The sequence below is a fragment of the Atractosteus spatula genome, chromosome 14 (genome assembly GCF_055471065.1).
Source record: "Atractosteus spatula isolate fAtrSpa1 chromosome 14, fAtrSpa1.hap1, whole genome shotgun sequence".
Taxonomy (NCBI): domain Eukaryota; kingdom Metazoa; phylum Chordata; class Actinopteri; order Semionotiformes; family Lepisosteidae; genus Atractosteus; species Atractosteus spatula.
This window is the reverse complement of record NC_142719.1, coordinates 16,385,915-16,408,760: the sequence shown is the minus strand read 5'-3', so window position 1 is coordinate 16,408,760 and position 22,846 is coordinate 16,385,915. Positions and strand designations below refer to the sequence as shown.

Here is a 22,846-nt window from a genome sequence, read left to right as displayed (position 1 = left end):
AAGCCCAGCTCCAGGAGCCTGAATACCCTGGAGAGCAGCTTCAAATAAACACCAAGGGTATTTTTTCCATAGAAACTCTGGGAATGTTCCTCAATGTACAGCAAGCTCTTCACTAAAAATTAAAAACTCTTTTTTTTTGCATATCATCCCCATTGTAAAGTTGAGAATGGCCTGAATACATATGATGCTGTGTTACACAGAATAGTTGCTGAATAAAATCAAAAGCTTCCAGTAATTAATTGTATATTGACATATTATTTTGAAAAAAAATGACTATTTCAGTAGACGTGTAAAGATAACAGTGGCATAGTTGTTAGTGCTGCTGCCTCACATTTCTTGGATCCTGGGTTTAATTCTGGGCTAGGAAACCTTCTATGTGGAGTTTGCAAGTTCCTCCCCATTCATGAGGGTTTTCTCCAGATGGTCTGGTTTCCTCCCATATTCTAGAGACACACGGGCCAGATTAACTGGTGTCTCTAATTGATCCCTGTTTGCTGGCATGGACTGGCAGTCCTGCCCAGGGTCCAGAGCAGAAAACTCCGGGTTGTTCCCACCCTCACGAGGAGTAAGCAGCTTTCTGATAATGGACTGATGGATGGAAGGCTCCTAGGTGAGTAACATATCCATCTATCCATTTTCTAAACTGCTTTATTCCATACTGAGCCGCAGGGAAGAAAGGGCCTATCCTGGCAAGAAACAGGCAAAAGGCAGGATACACCTACTGTAGGATGGGCCAATCCACTGCAGGGCAGACACACAAACAAACACATACTCACTCCAGGGCCAATTTTGCCAGAAGCCACTTAACCCACCTGTATGTTTTTGGACTGTGGGATGAAACGTTGAGCACCTGGAGGAAACCCACACAAACACGAGGACAATATATACACACACATACAGATAGCACCCCAGCTCTGGAATTAAACCCAGAGCCACAGCCCTGCAAGGCAGCAATAATAAACACGGCACCACCATATCACCCGTAAGTAATACATGTTTATACCATATATTATTCTACATAGGATTTTTTTCTCCCTTCAAATATCCATAAAATAGCCTTACAAAAACAAAGCAATTAGTAGAACCAGCACACAAGACATTTCCAGCAGGAAGGAATGGAATTACAGCCCAGCCACCTTGTGGGGCTGTAAGAGCAACACAAGAAAAGTTTGAAAAGCACAACTCTAAACAGACAGTTTGACTTGTATTGCAAGAAACACGGCTCCACAAGACCTGAAAGCTGTTGTTTGTAAAAAAACTATGACCTACAGTCCATAATAGGTGATAACTGAAAGAGATATTTTTAAAGAAGAAAATATTTTAACTGCCTTTACAAGGGGAAATGTAACAATACTGGGATAACTGGCACCTTTTTCCAAGTACAGAACTCCACACTCAATCTGGCAAACACAGAATGAACACCTCTCAAAGTTTAAATTCCTCAAATTCCTGGTCAGTCATTTTTTAATACCTCATTCACTGAAATGTTTATGTATTATTTTTGAAGGACGTGTAAACATGGACAAAATGAACAAAACACTTCATTCTGACAGTTAATTCAACCGGAAACAATTCAATTCAATGTTGGCTGCAGTCTCGTCTCTGATACTTATGCTTTCACTTTTCCCACAAGTACTGCATTTTCTCTTCACCTGAAAAGTACGTGTCACCATATCCTTAATAAAGCATGCCATGTGAAACTTAAATTTGTCAGACTTTTTCCCCAAACACGAATCAAGTCTTAGCCCCTAATCCTACTGCTGTCTTTTTACCATCTACCAATCTGTATGAAGGCAAGAATGGACTCCTCACAACTCACCTTGATGTAGCTCCAGGACACGGAGAGCAGATAGTTGATTTCCGGCATTGTGTTTGTCTAAATGGTTCCAAATGAGGAGAAATATACACACACCCGCACTGGAGAGCAGGGCTGCAGATGCTGTGCTGCTGTTTGTAGGCACTGGAGTAGAGAGATCACAGGCACAGATTTCACAGCTCTACTGACCGGAGCCCAGTGAGCGGGGAGGACCAGGGTATCGGAAGAGAGGTCTTGGCTGGTGACGACAAGAGGCTGTCCATTCCAGGGGCCTCTCAGCTGATTTATCTAGCTCTTTTCCTCCAAGACGCAGGTGGAGAAAAGAGAGCAAGCCTCGTGTTTTTGTTGCTCAACTGTCTGGCTAGCCCTCTCTGTGCTTTCTCTCAGTGTGCACGCCTCCGAGCCAGCTCCCCTTCTGTCATCTGGGAAGGCAGCTGCCAGATGTTTTTTAGAGGGCACAGGGCAACCTGATTGGCCTTCTCTGAACTGGAAACGGGTGCGTTTGGCCAGTTCTAACAGTTACCAGACGTTCCTATTGGCTCTGATGGGGCTTGCCTTTGAACTAAGAACACATCTGACACAATGAGCAGATGTTATCCCACCGAACAATAAGCAGCAATTGGAAAAGTAGTGGGGGTGAGATGCTAATGCTCTAGGGCACAGCAGCCCCCCCACCCAGGAATCAGGCCTTTGATCTTTGAGAGTTCTGTTTTTTTATGCAGCTCCAGACAGTGTGGCTTGGAGAGGTGCGAGAGGATTGATCAGTTAAGGATTAAACCGCACAGCTCCTCCGCAAACCACTGGCACATGTCTGATGGAAAATGTACACAAGACTCCCCTTGAGCTTTTTTCAGTGTGTGTTGGAAGAAGGGGGGGAAGGGGGGGGGGTTGGAAATAGAAGCTGAGTGGCTCAGCAGCAACATGAAGTGAGAGGATCCATGCAATTAGCGCTGCAAAGACAACAGATCTTTATCCAGCAATTCCCCCGTCAAGTGCCTTCTAACCCAGAGGTCAGATTCGCTTGATGAACGAGTCTGAATGGGACAGAGATGGAAACAAGACTACCACTACGGTTCAGTTCGATCAGTGTCCAGTGAAATTATTCTTGCTCCGATTGTACTGATGAAGCTGAGAGGAAAATGATCTTAACTCCCCTTGTCTGTTATGGAAACTTTTTCCAGATAAGACAACATGAAATAAATTCAGGTTTTGACTTATATTCTAAACCTTGCAAATGGAATACCCTCAAATGGCTCAAACTGCTGTACAACAAGTCCTACAGACACTTATGGTTGATGGTTACCCCCTTTTCATAAATATATTAAATGTCCAGTATTGCCTCTACATAGTCCTCACTGCTAATTGAAATATCTTGCTCAGATTGAGAGCATTTGTTATTCACCTGGAACTGAAATAGCTCCATGAGGACCTATGATCAATACAAACAATCATGAGAATGATGGAATGAACAGCTTCTTATCAACTCATGTCAAGACATGTGCTTACATTTAAATCCCCTTATCAAAAACAACAAGAAAAGAAAGGACTGACCAGCCCAGAAACCCTGTAAATACTCTGATCCTAAATTTTAAGAAATCCTACACCACACTCAATAGATTTGATTTAAAGGAGGCTTTGTGATACTGGTGCACACAGAGCAGGGCTCAGCTCAAGCAACTTCTGTCTGGCTACCCCAGGGATCCCAGTTAAAATCACTTGATTACATCAAAACTACTGGTTTATTTTCATACTTAAGTTTTTACGTGGCAGGAGCCAAGTGACAAAGCTGCTGTACACTACAGGATTGCTTGGCAGAGATTCGCTGACCTACTGTACATCATCTCACAAAACCCACTTCGGTGACCCACTTCTTCCCTTCTGACTTTGAAGAGTAAGAAATTACCTAAAGCCTCCACCCAACACTTTCAACTCCTCTTGATACATTTAAAGACTACGATCCTACCTTTTGAGGTGAAAGCCCTCTGAAACGGAACCCTCTCCTTTGTGAAACCTTACTGCAGTATACCATGATAAAGTGCAGTATACTCGGGTGAAATCAAGAAAGCATGACCTCTAAGCCTTTTCAGGTACTCAGATTCCATTTTGCCTGAGAAAGCATAAACCACCAGTGAAAACCTAAGGGTTGATTGCCATAGGTGTGCATTTACTGCACATTTTTACACAAGGTGCATAGGGAAGATAAATGAGAGATTTCCAGGTTTTGTTACCTAGCATTTGAAATGTATTTAATAAACTCATGTAACTTTTTTTATTAAGGATATCTTTTGAAGACACTGCTTGCTTTGGTGAGTGGAGCAATTTCAGCGGTGGTACCATGTGAACTGACAGAGCTCCTAGACGATCAGGACAAATCCTATAGGCTAATATCAGGATAATATCCTATTCGAGTTCTCTTCAGTACTGAAACTTTGTGTAGAATAGAAGATCTGCTTCCTTAAGAAAAGGAAGGGGCCACACTGACTAACTAATCTCCCCACAGTCAGTGGCCACTCACGTTGCCGAGCTGGATGGATGCCAAATCAATAAGGAAGGAAAACATTTGACCTCCTTGTTCAGCTCCGAAGCTGGAGAAATTAAAGCTGCAGAGCTGCTCTGACAAGTCATAAATTGCACAACACCCCAGTCCTTAGAAACCTCATCTCTGTGCTAGTAAACAAGTTAAATTAACTGCGTCCAGGGAGGCCCAGACTGGAACAGCCACATGGTTCCCACGCTAGAAGACCTTGGAGGAAAGGGGGCCATACTCAGATGCTGTCACGTCCTCAGTGACGCAGGTATGAGACTCCCTGGTCCTCCTGAGACTCATCTTACACCACTATGGAGGCAGGAGTTTGAATCCAGCTAGAGGTCACTCACGCTGAAATGAGCTGGCTCTCTCTCAGATCCATTCTGCGGCTGCCACCAAAAAACCCCAACAAGACACAAGATGGATGCAAACACATAACTTAAAAAAGACCAACAGTTGTATCTAACCCCAATGTGCGTTTGTGTATAAAAGCAGAATGAGAGAATGTGCAGCACTTTCTCAGTTTTTTCGTTGCTCATGAACAAATGTTGTATTGTGGTAACAGGCAAAAGTGTAGAAGTGGGTCAAAACTGACAGCATAAAAAAGCACGTTCCGACAACGATTTGAGGGAATAAAACACAGCTATCACTCCAGACACCCACTCTTCCAGACTGCATGAATCCAAGCACACCTGCAGCAAGCACAAGGAAATCGCCCCCACCCTCCCACTGCCTGCCCCCCTGGCACGTCGGTCATAATCTCTGGTCCATGGGTGGAAGTGCCTCAGTTTTCCTTGGCGGGCTGTTGCCCTTGTGAAACCCTCCTCCAGTACAAACCATCCGCCAGGAGAAACAGCCTCCGTTCCAGTGACCAATCTACTCACACTGAATAATCTCCATGGCAACAGCCAAGGCCTCCCTAGCAACTGCAACCTCACACACTGTCCTGAGGCAAGACACACACACAAGCAGCCTGCTCCATCACAGTCACAGATACCAAAATGGTTAAAGGGGAGCAGGGGGCTGGAGAGTTAGGTGTGGCTGACCTCTACACATGAGCTTCTGTTCTGCAAACCAAGGTCGAACCCACCCTTGAATTTTCTGCAAACTGGCTTGCAGCATGTTAGGTATTAACTCTTCAGAACTTGAACAGCAACAGAAGTTTGTTGGATAATTTCAAGGTAATTAAATCCAGCCTATTTAACACAGATCTCTCCTAATGCATTTACTGACCTAATTCTCCTGTTTAATTTTTCATCACAACCCATATGGTAATAAGCAAGTACACAATGGATCTGGCAGGTGGACGTTTAGATGTGTACTCATGGCTTCAAAAAAGTTCATTCTTGAACACCAATCTATCTGTCACTACAGCGGATATGACCCATGTCTAGGGGAGCCACAAAGAGGTTTTATAATTTACATCACCAGACTGAGAGATCAGGCTACATTATGTGCAGACCACTTAACAGGTTGATTTTTTCTGTAAATTATTTGATAATAATGAATTGCAATCTAAACAAGAAAAATGTTTGATGTAGCTTTGCAGAGCTGTCAAGTTCTGAATTAACTGAAATAAAAAACTTACTAAATTGACTCAAAATCTGTACTTCTTACAGTGCTTCAAGAAAGACGATCATGTGCAGTGGTGCAATTCAAGCCCCCCACAGCACCTTAAAACAATCAACAACTGGCCATATACTTTCTGTGACACTGTTAAGATGTAACAACCAAATAATCGTCCACAGTAGACAATTCATTCATGTAAACATGAAATCTGGCACTGCACACTATTTTCGCTTTTTGGTTCCTAAGCAAACTCTCAACCACTGCCTTTGCTTTGAAAATTGACAGGACAGGCAGTATCATTTGCTAACCCTCACCAGGAAAAATAATGTTGTATTAGCAAAGGCCTGTACACCTGCTAGTTTGTGTTCCAGGCCAGTTCTCAGCTTCACAATTTACAGCACTACAGTAACAATAGACCAAAGCTATGTATTCTATGATCTACACCCTCAATGCACCTGATATTGTTCTCCGTCAACTATCAAAATCCAGAATCTATCAAAATTAGAACTTTAATGTCCGTGCCTTGCAGCAGGCAGGCCAAAGAACAGCTAACTTGCCACTAGAGGCTACCAAATGGCCTCTAATCACTATAAATAGGCTCATTGGGTGTTAATGATTTAATTATTAGATGACTGGTGAAGGTGTTTAGTACACACTCTCTCAAAGGCTGAATTAGTGTTGTTCAGAATTTAACAAGGACATGAACAGTACAAAAGTACTGTAGAAAAGTTGTGAAATGGAGCCTGGTGCTCTGCAATATTGTAACATAACAGTCTATAATATCGCAATTTTGTAACTTTCCCAAAATCCATCTATTACATATGGTAATGCTGTACCTGAGCTACAGTGTGTAACCAACCACGCTCCAACAGTCTTCCAGATTACTTTTTTGAATTTTTACAAATTGTGTTTACCTTGTTTACTCTGTGCATTAACTGTGCCACCCTGTTTCCTCATCTTGTATGATGGATTATCCAATCAGGCCTTCCTCACCAATGTATACCACAATAAATCCTCTTTTCTCTAAAATGTTAATTTGCCAGTTGTTTTTGTTTTGACCCAACCACTGGGAAATGCCAATGGCTCTGGCTTTACAGCTGCACCGCCAGTGGCCTCTCGGGAGAGAACGGGACAAGCTGACACACTCCACCAACACGCCCATCCCTCACCCAGCACGTCGCAGAACTCCACAGCGCCCGGCAGGAGAGTCGATGCCGACTGGAAGAGTGACACCTCTCTCCCTGGCCTTGCTGCGAGCCCGCAGGAGCCCTGGCCGGTTCATCTGAACCTTCCTGAACCCCAGTCAGCCAAACGTCAAGGCCAGCCTTACACTTTCAGACCTGCTGGCAACAGTGGGAAGAAGGTGAAGGGAAGTGTTTTGCATGTTTTAACGCATTTAAAAATACTGATTTTATTATTTGTTGTAAGAGAGCATTTTCTCAGCTCTGCTTTGCCAAATTCCTCTTTGAGATCCTTTAGGGAAAATAAACATGGGGGGGGGGGGGGGGGCAGCTCATTAAAGCAATGGAAAATGTCAAGTGAAGCCAAGAAAGGAAGAGATGTTTATCGGATGCGTGTCAAGGTCCCTGCGCTGGCCGGGAGCTGAGGAGTAGGAACAGCATGGAGAGCTGGCCAGGTCCAGGGGGAGGCAGGATCAGTCTTTCTCCACAAGACACAGGCCTCAGCGGATGGCCAGACCAGCCACAGACATACAGATGTCAAGGTCTGACGCAGGCGAATCCTTCTCAAGAGCCTTCAGATATCACAGCTAATATTACTGTCATCTTGGCAGTGCTAGGATTTGGGCTGCTCGTCAACTTGCACTCATCCAAAATCCATTTTTCGGACGATTCTTTAAGAAGAAAACGCACAGAAAAACCACTTGCGGCTGTATGAGACCCGAGACGCTGGGCTTGGGGTCTTGGAGGTGACCAGGGAGGGGAGACTGTGTGAGATATGCCAGTCGCCTGCAAGAGGCTGGGGGCTGCTGTCAGTGATGTCACAGGCCTGATGCGCATCAGGCACCTTCTCATTCTTCGAGGTCACCCAGAACAGTGCGCTTCAGAGTGACACAGGAGCAAAAGAAGAAGAGAAGATACAAACAAGCAGAGAAAACTACAAGGTGACCTGATTCAAGTGTTCTGAATCCTGAGAGGCTCTGACAAAGCCCGTGGAATTCAGAATCAACAGTGAAAAACAAACCGGAGGACCCACATGGAAACTAAGGGAGCATTCACTTACACCTCAGAACTTCTTTACAATGAGATCCTTGATTGGTTCCCTAACCAGCGGTTAAAAACCAAATGAGCTAGCGGGAGAAAACATCCTCTCCTTTTTTATTATATTTTTAAAAATTACTGAGGCAACGAACAGGTTAGACACAATACTTTGATCTGATTGCAAACATGTTTTTAATGCAGATATTAGCCAGGGTAATAGCTAGTGAACCAACTAATCCTATTACCTTTAAGAAACAATGCAAAAGAACTGAACATGACAGCCCAAACACATCAAAGAACTTCTAATAGCTCAGGCTTTGTGCATTCACATAGAGGAATATCATGGTATGTGTACCGTTTACATCCAGTGCATACACAGCTGCTCCATATTAAAATATACTGTACTTCTTTTTAAACCCCTGGACCTCTGCAGTTTTCCAACAATTCTTCCACCCCTCCAGTGATCACACAAACTTCTCTATGGCTCACAGGCTGCATGATTAGCATGCAGAGTGTGCTCCCTTTTGTGCTTTGTGTTGTGTGTGAAAATGAAAGATGCTTATTTGAGTTGAGCAGGAGTCCTTTACCTGCTTAAAGGCCCTGTGTTTTATACAGGGCTTATAGTCTCACACTTACTAGTGCCACCGTAGCATAAATGGAAACTAAAGAGACAGAGTTGTACAAAATTGTATGAAAAATGAAGAGGGAAGGCAGTGAAGATTCAAAGTCTATCTTTTTTCAGCCTAGCTTTTGTTTGCAGCTCATGCAGGTCAGGGTATGGGGCTGTCTGCTGTGGGAGGTAGGGCAGCACAGCGCGCCAATGTCATTTGACATTAGAGCAAGGAGCAGGACATCCGTCACACAGCTCAGTGCATTTAAAGTTGCAGCGCCACACAGGAGACAGGACTGCCACTGGTCCTGCCTGGACTCTGCAGTCACTCTTTCCCTGCAGTAGACACATGCCTCTTCCTTTGAATAATGGTCACAAAACAAAGACCAATTTATTTTTGCAAATCTTCCTATATATAGTATATAGCTAAACCAAAGATTTAATTTTTCCTTTGAGTTGTTACATTAGAAAAGGAGAGTCTTATACATCTATTCATTAATCAGTACATGAATAATGCCAATATGTAAAAACGTTTTTGCAAATCTTCATGCAATACATAAATAATGCTCATGTTGTGAGTTTCCCTTAAATAAGATTCAGACAGCTTTTCTAAATCTCAGTAGTTTTTTTTTCACTCCCATACCTGCAGTTTCTTACTGCACAACTAGCAGTTTCCGTTTGTAAACACAGCAGAAACCACCACAGAGGGTTAAGCCTGGCAAACCTTTCTCTGCGGTGACCTTGGCCAGATGCCTCTCTCTTTCTCTGTGTGTGCGTGTGTCAGTGCGAGAGAGGGCTTGGTCTCCTAGAGGGCTCTCAGTAACACAAGATGAGCAAAATCTCTACTCTCTGCTTCCACATGTGCAATGCAGGAACGCCGCCAGCTGAGGATTAGATCTTAGCAGCACGAACCCAAGGGCTGTCACACCACAGCAGGGAACAGAGCAGTGGGCCCAGGAGACACCGAAACCACTTCTGGGCACATACACGTTTTGATTTCTGTCTTCTGTTTTATTGCAGGGAAGTTGAGGGGATCTAACAGCCTGCACATTTAATTTCAAATTTCACTCAAAGTCAGAAACACGACTTCAAGATAAATCAATCACTGCATAAATACTCATGCAACTGTCGCTTTCAAAACTAGACTTCAGGGGCTATCCTCTATACTGATATACTTCTTTTTTAGGGCAGGTTCTAAACGTTTTGTCCCTATAGTGAATTTACAGATGTGGCGTGACGACGTCAGGATGTTTACAAGAACAAATAAATATCCTGCTAGAATAAATTAAAAGAATAGTCTTTCAGGAGAACTGATCAGATCTGCTACTGTTCTTTTAATTGAAAAAACAATCAAGAGGCACTTTTTCATTCATGGCTACAGCAGAGGTTAGGTAGACGTCAAACAGGAAGGACCTGGCGTTTCAATTCATTCACACTTCCTCCCGGCCCTGGGCAGCTGGCAGCCTGTCAGTCTGCAGAGTAACCAGACACCCCTCCCTGCACAGAGCCTGACTCTGGCGCACTGCGTACTGGGGAGCCCTGACCTCACTTAGAAGAGATGACTGCTTTGTACACCACAGCAAAAACTGAGTGATGCACCATAGAGCACAGTGAAATCCCGACAGAAACATGGTAGAGCCTGAAGAGAGTCGTTAAAGGGGGTATTGAGGGTCTCGACCTTACTACTCATCCATGTTTATTCTATGGTTTCCTTCAAGAAATGGCAGGATGAGATTCCTCAATCAGTTACCAGTAAAACTACTGAGCAAAAGGTGCCTCCTCTCTCTTCTGTGCAACCTAATCCTATATACTTACGAAACGACCCATCAGTTTCTAACTAGTTTTTGACTCATCAGAAACTACATGAAAGCATGGTTAAAGGATGGAAAATGCAGTGGGGCAAAGGGAACTTCCATTAGGCACAGACAGACAGAAAAGGCTTAATCATCAAGTCACCCAGAACATGAGGTGCATATCAATGACCCCTACTGGGTCTGCTTCACTGGCATTGTTCCCTTCCTGAAGCTAGAAGGAATAACTTTCAATCTTAGATGAGTGTCGTGTTTAGGGGAACTACAGCTCTTTAGTTTCCAACAAAAGACTACAAGGGCACTGAATTCAAGTATTCCAGATGGTAAAATCTGACAAAATTTGACTGAAACAAAGTAATGTTTTTTGGGATAAGAACAGAGACAGATTCCTTAAAACATTCCTTGTTTTTAGAGAAACTGAATCATCATGGATGTCCTAATGTTGCCTCTCTAGTGCAGACAGTATGTGACTGAATACTTCACAGGCAAATCACTTTAAATTATGGAGGGAAAGAAAAGCAGAGAGCTGAGCTCTAGGAAGATGCATCATATTTTCCCAGTGATTACCAATGTTTATGCTGTGAAATGTTGTGTAAGAGCACAACCAGGGTAAGTAGGTTCACCAAAGCAGTCTGTGCTCCCTAATCCTGGTCATTGGTGGTCTCAGCATCAACTAGGTTAATCTTTACAGTTTGTCCTGCATGTAGTCTGTTCATTACAAAATTTCACTAGAAGAGGTGTATGTTCTGAAGAGGAAGAAAAATTAGATTTTTTAACAAAAAAATAGTGGACAAAATAGTGATAAAATATGAATAACTCTTTATTATAATACCTTACTTTTGTTGTGAAAACTAAGGAGAAGTGCATATAAAGGATAAGAACAGCAGGCAGTGCTTTACTCAAGAGTTGTGGGAGTGTGTAACAAGCTGTGCATCCATGCTGTTGACTGTTGTTCAGGATCCTTCAGGAAACAGCTGGACAAAATGCTCTGATCAATTAGCTATCAGCAAATAAACTAGATGGGCCAAAAGGTCTCCTCTCACTTGTAACCTTAATTCTATTACTGTTGATAATACTAATGAATTGTAAGAGTTGTATTATCAGAACTATTATCGTTTCATCAGAATGACAGAAACAGAACCTAGTATAACAGACTGGCATCTTCCAGGTCAGAGAGGGCATTGAGGTAGTGCAGATTCTGTGCACTCCCACCCTGCCTTGCAGTCTGTGAGCCCAACTGGAGTTAATCAGACTTGATAAAGGAATTACCTCTGACGTGGAAAGATCTGTCACTTGGCTTGGAGATCCTGGAAAGTGCGTATTTACAAACCACTGCGATCAGCACAGCGAAGAGGTTTTGTAATTGTTCCACTTTGCCTATTTAATTATCCTCTTTTTTCCTGCTCAAATCATTGCTGGTTAATTTTTCACGCATACAGAAGGAGAAATGGCACAAATAAAATATGAGCTAGCACCTTCAGACAAAGAAAAGCAGACAACACAATGATTTCAAAAACTATTGAATGAGGTCTGCAGCAGCTCACAGACTGCAAAGCACAAAAGAGCAAGAGCTCCCAACTGAAGAAGAGGGTTGACATTTTTTGAGACCATCTGTCCTAAAATTGAGCAGCTTTTTCTTGTGTGCCTTTAAAATAACTGGCTCATATCAACCCAACTCTATTGTCTTTTCAAACACAAGACATGACAGAGGGCATGAAGCAACCTTTCCAACAAAAAAAGATCTTCTAAATAATAAATAATTTAAATAACGAATAAGGAAATGAGCACGAATAGAAAGTTCTTGTAACACAGACTCACAAGAAGTCCGGTTAACACTGTCACTTCTTTTTTATTTTGCTGGAACACATGGATGATTGCACAGCACCCAATCATAATAAACAACAACATAAAAAACAGGAAAGGCCATTACTAATGCTCTGGTGATTTAGCAGAGGTTTGCCCTTTACACAGTAATAAACGCACCACTAAATAGAGAAATAAAAAAAACCCTCGATAGGTCATGGCTAGGACTCACACCTTATGCATGGACTGATGCATACAGTCGCACAGAAAGCTGGTGTATTTCCTGAAGGTGCAGATATACAATGAGAAAAGCGCACAATTCTCAGGGTCAGGCTTTTTAACAGCTGTAGTGAAATGGCAAAAATGCTGCAAGCTTCCCAATAATGCTGTCACTAAAACTGGTCAAAGGGAGCTTGAGCGCTGAGAAAGCAGTGAGACTTCGGGTGCTTCAAGAAATGGGGTTTTTCTACAATGATTAATTGGAGTAAAATGCACAAAAAAACACATTTGGGCACATTTCCAGGAAAACCACAAGGCAAGTAAGAGCTTGTAAGAAAAGAAAAAAAAAAGCAAAGCAAAACAAAAAGACCGAAGTGACGAAGGCTGGGAGCTGGCGAACTGGGCGCACAATGAGCAGAAGAGGAAGCGCGCAGGCTGGCAGGAAGCAGTGGGCGCACCGCTGTGGGGGTACTCCTCTACGGCACATACTGTAGATTCCGCCACCTAATCCCACAGGAGGCAGTCAGAGGGGCTGGGATTCTGTTTCCCTGCCTTTTGACACGTACTGCAAGATGCTGTGTTGTTTGTTACAACACTTCCCCTGCCTCCTACAACACGAGGAGGTGCCAAGCGTGGCTGTTTAATATGCCCAAGTGGGCAGAGAGAATCATGGGTTTATCGGTACAGTCCCGATCTTCTGAATCAATGCCTTTGGATCCTGGAAAGAAAATATAAGCTATGGTTGGGAACAGAACAGGATGGAACAGGGCTATACTACTGCCATGGAACTGCACAGCCTAGAATGGACTGGAAATGTTGCTTTCCTTGCATAGTAGTCTGCTATTTCAAGGTTTTCGCCTGCAGCATGTTCTTGCATATAAGCCAGCGCCTAACTATAGGCAAAAAGTGTTATGGCAAGATGGATTTTAAAGTGCTAACCCAAAAAAGTCTAAACTTTTGACAAGCTATACAGCCAACTTCCTGATGAGATGCAGATGTAGAAAGAAATTGTGAATATGGACTTTCTAGCGTTGACTGGGGGGGGGGGGTATCATTAACTCACTATAAAGAAAATGGAAGACTACACTTTAGACCTGCTGAGGAAGAGGGAGTTCACGCTCCTCCTGTGGGTAATGGCGTCCTTATTTGATTGATAATAGACAAGCAGGCCGAGAAGGTGGCCAAAACGCACACGGCATCTCTGTCACTCTCCCTGCTCACAGAAGCAGCTGCACTCAATACCCTTCACGCAGACCTCTGAGTCATCCACCACCGAGATTCGCCGAAGCAGCCGACATGCTAGACACTGTTGTCAGCAACGGCGTGGAGCCTGACTCAGACTGTGTACACTCAGACAGACACATCGCCCTGGCAGAAACTGGGAACCCAGACAAAAAAACACCCAACGAAAGATGAAGCCATTCACCTCATTGCCTTCAATGGGTTCTGTTTTTGTCACAGAAACGCAGCCTTGGTTATGTTGGGGAAAAAACCTCAAATACGATCCTGTGTCATGCAGAGAGAAACACTTCTAAAAAGGAACAATTTGGAATAATCAATCAGCATGTATTTGGAATGTGGGAAGAATCTAGAGCGCCTGGAAAAAATAACCATATTAACTCCACACAGACAGGCAATTGCAAATAAGAAGCAAACCCAGGACAACACAGGTCCACGTCACTGCGTTGCTGATGATGCCCCTCTCTTGACTTGGCTAAACTTAAGGAGGAAAGAGGGCTTTGTTTGATGCTCTGTTTCATCTGATTAAATTGTCAGCACCGTGCTATTTTTCAAAATCTGTTTCCTGGCTCACTGGGCCATTGGAAAGAAGCCTCTAGCTACAGTATATGACTATCAGAGCTACAGTCAGCATAACACAGCCTCATCCCAACTCCAAGATTTCAACCTACTCTTTTTTGCTTTGAAAAGTTTCCTTTATTTTTTATGTATAACATCAGAATGAGGCATTATCCACTTATGTAATTAGTTAATTCAATACAGCAGCTTAACTACCACCTGGTAGAACAACATAGGACTCAGAACAAACACGAGTAAGTAGCATTGCCAACCAAGTATTATTTAACAAGCAGTGTTTATTGATAAACTGCACTGTTAATTATTCAACCCATTATTAATTATTTAGGTTAAGGGTATCTTTGTTTAAGAGCAGAGCACAGACTAATAAAACAATCCCAAAAATAGAATCCTGATATGGACAGTTCATCGGCAACTCACATACCAGCTTACTGTGGGACAGGTACACAGTTCATAAGAAGCACACTTCACAAAAAAGCACAGTTTAACACATCACTTTAGTAACCTTTAAAATAACCAGCTATTCTGAATCAGACTGCAACAATAATTGCAAAAGTAATGACATACAGCTTTAACAAAAACAGATCCGTAACAATGTACACACAAGCAACGGTGTGACATCATTATGCCTGAAGGGAGGCCTGTGAAAATGGCACATTTTCGCAATTGATCACGATTTAGGATAATGTTTATAGGAAACCCTCATGGATTCATATGACACAGTCAAGGAATTTCACTTCTCACTTAGTAGAGAACTGAATCACATAAGGTCCTAAGGCACAGATCGGCATCGGCAATAAAAAAACCCTCACAATCACTTGCATTAGACCACAAGTCTAACCATGGTCTGGGAGAGCCGCAATCCGGTTGGCTTAATAAAGGTCAGCATAGGTGAAACTGTTTTTCCAAGAGATGGCGAAATTAAGTAAACAGAGTTAAGTGAACGCTGGTCTTGAGAGTTGAAGGATATTGTGATTTTTGTTCCAAGTGAACTCTCTGGAATGACGTTGACTTTAGTAATACCGCTGTTTTGTCACCTTCCTACCAAGCATATACAGTAGATACAACAGAAATGGCAATGAAAAGCCCCACCTGCTGAATTATAATTGTAAAATCTGGACTGAATTGTACTGATAAAGTAGAAAACATTGCATCTGCCATTAATGCCACACTGTACAATGTCTACAGAGCTCTGTATAATGCAGAGTAGCCAAAAAATGACACTGGGCAGTGGAAACCTGCAGATATTATACGTTTCTTTAATCAGTACCTTTTAAAAAACCCTGAAAAGGGTGGGAAGTTATAGTAATTAGCAGGTTTGGACAGCCACACATTTGTGGCCCCCAACCCCTATACCTTCTCATGTATGTATGTGGACACTTTGAGCCAAAAGAGAAGGCACTTCAAATTCTGTTTATCTTTAATCTCAGCACTGCTGTTTATTATGCACACTCACTGTTAGGTAACCCAGATTAAATTCTGGGAATCTGGGTCTGGAAAATGCAGCCCGTGTTTCCAAATGCTGCACTGGGTGCAAAGCCACTGGCCATCTGAGCTGGACGCCATCTACTGTGGATACAGCTGTGTTCACCTTTAAGCAATGTGCAGACAGACAGCAGATCTTCCGGGAAGCATGGGAACAGTGAATATGGAAGGGGCTAAATTCTGCTAATCTGGGTGATATAAAAGGATAATTAGGACCAATTAATCCATTAAACATGCAGAAGTACATGTGACTACCTGTTACCTGTAATGGTTTATTACACACAAATGATGCTCATTCCAGCCCAACATGCAACATGAAACATAGTTCACAGAGGTAACAGACGCTGTAATGCGAACAGCAAATGGCATTATGGCCTCAAGCCGGCATCGTATGGTTGTGAAAACTAGGGCAATTGGGTTAAATGCAGGTAAATGACTGTGTCCGTTTCCCGTGGAAGATGAACAGCTAAAGCACACTGTTTGGCACACATGCAATTATATGGCATACAGGCTGCGCATCGCATAGCAACAGCTGGGATCAAAACTTTAACCCCCTGTTTGCCACATCAGATCCTGAACGCAACAATCTCAAAGCAGGATGCAGTTTCAGCCTCAGTGTGGGTCTCCAAACCACCCCACCCCCACCTCCTGATGCACACGTCTGCTTGTCAAATCTGTTTGCACCTCTACAAGCACAACACCCTATGAAAAACACTGCGCCAGTGGAATATTAGGAGATACCTCAACTGCTGAAACACTGAACCACCCCAGTGGAAATCTGCTTCAGAGCATAGTGAGTGCCCTATAAAACAGGACTGCATCAGAGCAAAGAAACACAGCAAATATGAACCTCTGCTTTTTTCTAAAGCCTTCTCGCCAGGTGCTCAACAACTCATCTTCCAGCTGTGCATCGATTCTTTTCCATGCACAAGTATTGACATACAAACTTAATTCATCTTTTTCCGTCCTTCTCAGTCCTACATGTCTACCTCATCCATGTTCCCTAACCTTTGAGGTTTGAATTACAGCTCCATTCAACCGAGAGATTTATTTTACCTTAATCATTTTCTTTATTGCACATCCCTTCAAAACATTGAGAGGGGCTTATGTTTACAATTCAAACTCCTAGTTCACAGCAGCTTGATCCAGATAGGTTTGGCAAGACCTTGTACACAGACTGCAAAGATGAAGCAGCCATGTCTTTTGTATGAAGTCTAAGTGCATACATACTTCTGTGCTGTAGTGTAAACAAGCTTGTAAATAGCCTCTACCACAAACTGCGTTGACTTGAGCCCACCAGCAGGTAAAAACCTGAAATGGGCCAGATCTGCTATGCAGCAGGAGCCTGATTGGCTTTCTGGTCATGTATGCTATCAGCACCCACATGTTAACACATACCTGGTCCCACCAACCAATCAGCCAGGGCTTGGAGCATGTCTCACAGAAGAAGTCCACCAGGGGCATCCTCCGAACTTCGGAGGCTGTCCCTCCACCCTCCAAGAAAACCTCTGAGGATCCTGCTCCGAGCGCCGCGGCGGGCATCCCGCTCCCCACGCCCCCCCCACAAACCCCCAAGTCCAGCTCCGAGCCCCCCGCAGCTGCCAGGCGTGCCCGGAGAGGTGCCAGGCTAGGGGAAAAGCTGGCAGAGCGCGGCACCTTGTAGCCCCCTGGCACGGGGGAAGAGGAAGTCGAGGACGAAGAGGAGGAAGGGGACTGGCAGTGCCGGGCCAGCGGGGGGCACCGCAGGGCGGCGGGGTCCAGCCCCTCAGTGACCACCATGGCCGCTGGCGAGGCCGGGCGACAGGGGCTGTGCTGGAGACAGGCGGAGCAGTAGCGCAAGTGCCCCCAGCGGCATGACGGCTTGCTGCGAGTCCGGGGGGGGCCACAGCCGGCGGAGGTATGGTACTCCAGTACGACGGAGGGCTAGAGGTGGGCAGCAGGACGGGCGAGGCAAAGTTTCCAAAAAAAGGTGTGTTTTTTTTTGTTTTAGGTTTCCCTTGCCTTTTTTTAATCGCCAGTACTGATGTCACAGCAAGGGAGCAAAGAAAGGAGAGAGGGAGAGAAAAAAAAAACAGGATCCCCCCCCCTCCAAAGATCTAGGCTACATCACATCCCTGTGACTGCGTTGGCTCCCCGGATTTCTGTATAAAGTCTATTCCAAACGGCAGCTTCACAGGGAAGGGGGGAGGGGGCAGAGGAGAGGGGGAGGCGGCAAGCTGCTGAAGGGCAAAGCGAACTGAGAGACGGACGAGCAGTGGCGAGATCCCAGGCCCTGGCTCCCAAAACTGACGGCTGTAAGATGTCTTCTTTCACACTGCAGATACTCAGGAAATTCCCATAGTGCAACGCTGCCTTTTTTCCTCAGCTGCTGCTGTTGCACGGCAAAACAAACCTCCCCCCCCCCCCCCTTTCCCGCCGTGCCCCCCCTTCCCACCCCCCCAACCCCCCCCCCCAGAAAAAAGCACCACCTCACTTCGGAAGAAGCGGCACCTGACACCCCCCACCCACCCTTCTTTACCTCCCTCCCATATTGAAAAGGAACAGCAAACCCAACGCCGGCAAGCGCGCTGTGATCAGCTGTACAGCCGAGCAAGGGCTGATCCAGGATTCAGAACCAATCCATGCTTCTACAGAGGGCCCCCAAAATAAAGAGGCGATGCATGGATTTAAAAGCAGGACAACAACCAAAAAATAATATAAATTCAAAATTCTCCCCCACAAATTCCTCCAAATGCTGTCTTCTCCTCTTGGGCTGCTTTTCGTCCTCAGTCCCGATTCTGTGCCTCTCTTGTCTATTATTTTGTGTTCTCGCTCTCTCCCTCCGTCTCTCTCCCCCTCTCTTCTCTTTCAGTCTCTCAGGGTACCAGTAGACAGCTCTGGCAAGCTAATCAGGCAGTGTGTCAGTGCGCGCGCGCCTCTGTGTGTGTGTGTGATGGTGAGCATGCGCACGTGGATGTGAAGGAGAGAGCGCGTTTGTGTGTGGAGATGCGTTTGAGTGAGAGATAGTGACAGTGTGATGTATAGATACACTGTAATTGGGTCCAACTCCAACTCCAAAAACGAGATAGTGGACTTGAACACTCCACCAGGTTCCTTAGAAAAGTCAAAATCTCCAGATGAGCGGAACAGGGAGAAATGAAAAAAAGCAAAACACGGGTTCTCCAAAGCTTCCTCTTTTTCAGAGCACCTGTCTTCCAGTTTCCAAAGCAAATCTCCAAAGCCCAGGTTTTGCAGGTCAGGCAGCAGAAACAAAAAGCTGGGAGAACAGGGCACACGTGCACGCAGACGTAAAAGACAGATCAGTCCAGCTGCAGCCTGAGATCCAGGGACCCAGCTATCTGCGTGCAGTAGGCTGTGCAGTTCTTCTCTCTCCACTGCAGCTGGCGTAGCTGACACTGAGAAGGGAGTGCGGCTGCTCTCTCTGCTGCACACCAGTGGAGGGGAATGGAGCTGGGCTAGACTGGGCTAGGATGTGATGTCAAGTGCTTGTGCACGAAGAGTGTGCAGGGAGGGGGGAGGAGGGGGGATCTGTCTGTGCCTGTGTGTCGGGGGAAGGGGAGCGCATGTGAGCGGCAAACAGCTTATGCATTTTAAAACAGGCACCTTGAGTGGAGAACCAGGTTAAAAAACAAACACAACAAAAATGGAGAGGGAAAGAGGAACAGAAAAATCTGACGCAGGTGCAAAAGAGATGCCCCCCCCATCACTTTTATCATATATTTATTATATTTATAAATCAGTGGAAATACTACACTTATCAGGACAAAACAGTCCAGGTCATATCCATCCTACAGAATATAAATAACAGGGTTTAAATGCCCCCACTATTGGTTGGGGTCGCTTAGAGCGGTGGGGGTTTTGTTATTCCCTTGTATGTCTACAAAATTGCAATACTAATGTGAAGAGCATAACAGAGCTCTCTGTTCAGTAGTCCGCCTGCTCCCGATCAGCTCTGCTGTTCGCAATCCCTTCACCCCAGAGCAATGACACAGATCCATCATCCTGTGGTAGAATGCAGCAGTGAGGGCACAGCAATGCCAAGCCCCAGGAGCCAATCTGCTCCTATTACAGAAGTGAAAAAGTGCTGGGCTGTCACAGTGTTGCACATGCTCTTCTCTCAGGTTTTCTCTATTAAACAACCACAGACCTCAATGTTACAGACAAACAGGCAGCATGTACGCTGGCAGGAGCCCGCCACTCTGAGACAGAGGGGCAGACAGTCATTCTCAAGCACAGAGAACTGCAGTCTGTGCCCAAGCCTGCCCTAACCCCACTGCGGCTCACACCCGATACCCACCCGACAAGCACACAGGAACAGTTAGAAAAGTTTGTCCTGGCGCACCTTTGGAACAAAAACAACAGAATGAGGTGGTAGAGCTCTCTGGTAAACCCAAAAAACACCCAGAGCTCATGAGGTGAGATACACATAAGAGTAAAAGCTTTACATAAAAAAGTGAAAACCGACCACAGCTACATTTCAAGGAAGAAGACAGCCCTTCTGGGCTCAGAAGGACGACTGCACATGGCCCCGTAAGGCTCAGTGGAGGGAGGGCTGCTTTCGGAGTGAACGGATTTGGCTCCGTCTGAAAAGTGGCAATGGCCCAGCTGCAGGAAGTGCCACAGTCTGGCCTGGAATTAAAGAGGACGCTCCAGACTCTGAGCTGAATGACATTAGGGCCGGACCTGCTTTACCAAGTGATGTCAGAGCACAGGATGACTCAGATTTCACGTTTGTACACTGAAGAAACACTGAGAGATGGACACCAAGGTGTAAATACCATCAAAGAGATAGGGTAACTATTTCAAGTTGTAGTTCTTTTTTAAATTTCTTTTGCAGACAATAAAAATCAAAGAACAATCCCTATTTTTAGGAAGAGACAAATGGTCAGAGTTTTACACTAAAATATTCCAGTGCAAGGAAAATAAACTACTCCCATCTTCTCCACTCACACATAAGAAACAGGAGACTGCCTCTTTAAAGAGCCTGGCTGAGAAGGGCCATGTGTAAAAACCAGCCATTCGACTATTTTCTGCTTGCATGCCCTGAAATCAGAGGGCCCAGCCAATCAAGTGGCGGACTGGGAGGAGTTTTCCACTGTTGTGCAGCAAACGAGTCTCCAGCATCAGCACCAATCCAGCCCCATCTCCTCCTGTGGCTAACTGGCAACCGGAGCCCCATAACGGTCACCCACATTGCACAACACTCACTCCAGCCACACGGCAGCCTGTTTACACAGCACGGCGCAGCAGGAGTGGCTAACTTCTGCTGCAGACTACTGCGAAAGCAAGGCTTATAAATGCACAAAAGAAAGAAGGAGAAGGAAGGCATTAGGCCTTTCTCCTTTGGAATAGGACACCAGCCATCTAGAGGTCTGAATTATGGTGTACTAAACTCACAGAAAAAACCTAAACGTGCCATCTATTTAAATAAACAGGATCCCTTTCACAAGGGTACGATCAAATCCTCTGAATTACCAGAAGCACTTATCCTCCAAGCCAGCAAGCTGAATGGTGTAAATTTGAGAGCCTCACTAGCAGAGTTCTCCCTCCACGTTAATACCCCAATACCCGTGCAAACGCACAATCACACACATGGCTTCCTTCTGCGTTGTGAAACACCCAGTTGTTCTTTTCAGATAAATCACAGGAGATGTGTACCCAGCACCAGGAACAAATTGCTGGAAAAGAGCCACGTGTCCAGTCCGTTCGAACTTAAGACATAATAACTCTGGCCTGACCAGGTGCCAATGCCACTGCCCTTGCCCTCGCCAGCCCACTATCTGACAGAGGCAGTCCATACTCGAAAACCTGTACCAGAACTCTGAGGAACCCTGCCCATTGACCTTCTTTGCACTCGGACCCTGTAATTTTTGTAGTTGAGAGTCCTCATGTACATCAACATTTTGCAATGGATTCCTGCTCCTGAACTTTTCCTTTACCTACCCGAGTACAATAAGCACACAAGGATCAACACACTATTGACAATTTATGTCTACTGCTTTTAGGACAGCAAAGACAAAACCATAACTGAAAGGCTATGTAGTAAATACAGATAAAACATGTAGTATGTAGTAAATACAGATACACCATGATAAAAGAAGACATTAAAAGGTTAAGGTAGCGTCTTGTTGGGGACCAGCAAGCTACAGAATAAAATGCTGAGCACCTCCTGGACTCCTCTGACCCTTGGCTCTGTTCTAAAGGGTGTAGGAACAGCAACAGGCTGGAGACAGGAAACAGGAAGCCACCGGGCCTCGGCGACTGTAACCAAACACAGACTCCCTGTCCCCCTCGTGTGCAGTGACGTCCGAGCAGCTGTCACACCCGTCCTCATACCAGTGTGGACATGCACAAACACACACACTGTTCCTATGCATGAGGCAAACGGCTCACGGGCAAAGTTAAAGAAATAATCCTCGAACGGGTGTGCAAGGCTGAGCTCTTAAACGTGGACTCGAAAGAGGTGCAAAGACAGGCCCACAGCAGGACGCACGGCAGAGCACACTCCAGACTAGATCCTGCTTGTCAGTCACTGCCAGGGGTGTGGAGATCTCTAGTTCCCTCATCTCCCCTTTCAATCACCTGCTGGTTACAGCTGCCACCATCAGAAAAGCTCTCCAGGGTAACAGAGAACAACCCAAGGACACAAACAGTGTTCCCCATCGTGACCGTCTGTCTGTTTCTTGAATGAATCCCAAGGAATGGCCTTGAAACGTACTGATTCTTGGCCAAGACAATACCCCTCAGGCTACACAACTGTCCATTAGTCAGTATGAATTATTCTTGGCTATTTTTTGTTGGAACAGGAGAAATGTTAACCTCCGTGTCCAGGCTAAATTCGAATGTGGTCATGCTCAATCTAGCCTTCCTAAAGCTCTGTCATAATTCTAGAGATGAAACCATCTCATTCTTCCCCCAATGTTCTTTGCAGTGGGGCTGCTGGTGCAGAATGGCAGTAGTGTGTAACCCACA

At 44.9% G+C, this 22,846-nt stretch overlaps 1 protein-coding gene across 2 annotated transcripts in view; it reads right to left on the bottom strand.

Moving 5' to 3' along the window:
* pde4a (phosphodiesterase 4A, cAMP-specific) overlaps window positions 1-22,846 on the bottom strand; it is an 85,150-nt gene that overhangs the window by 15,977 nt on the left and 46,327 nt on the right. Inside the window, exon 1 of one of the 2 annotated variants that reach the window (XM_088932739.1) lies at window positions 17,273-18,238. The exons of the other annotated variant lie outside the window; for it this stretch is intronic. Coding sequence (XP_088788865.1) covers window positions 17,273-17,653 — 381 coding nt within the window. The 5' untranslated portion in view covers window positions 17,654-18,238. Of the gene's footprint in view, window positions 1-17,272; window positions 18,239-22,846 lie in introns of those variants that run through there. 2 annotated transcript variants of the gene reach the window in all.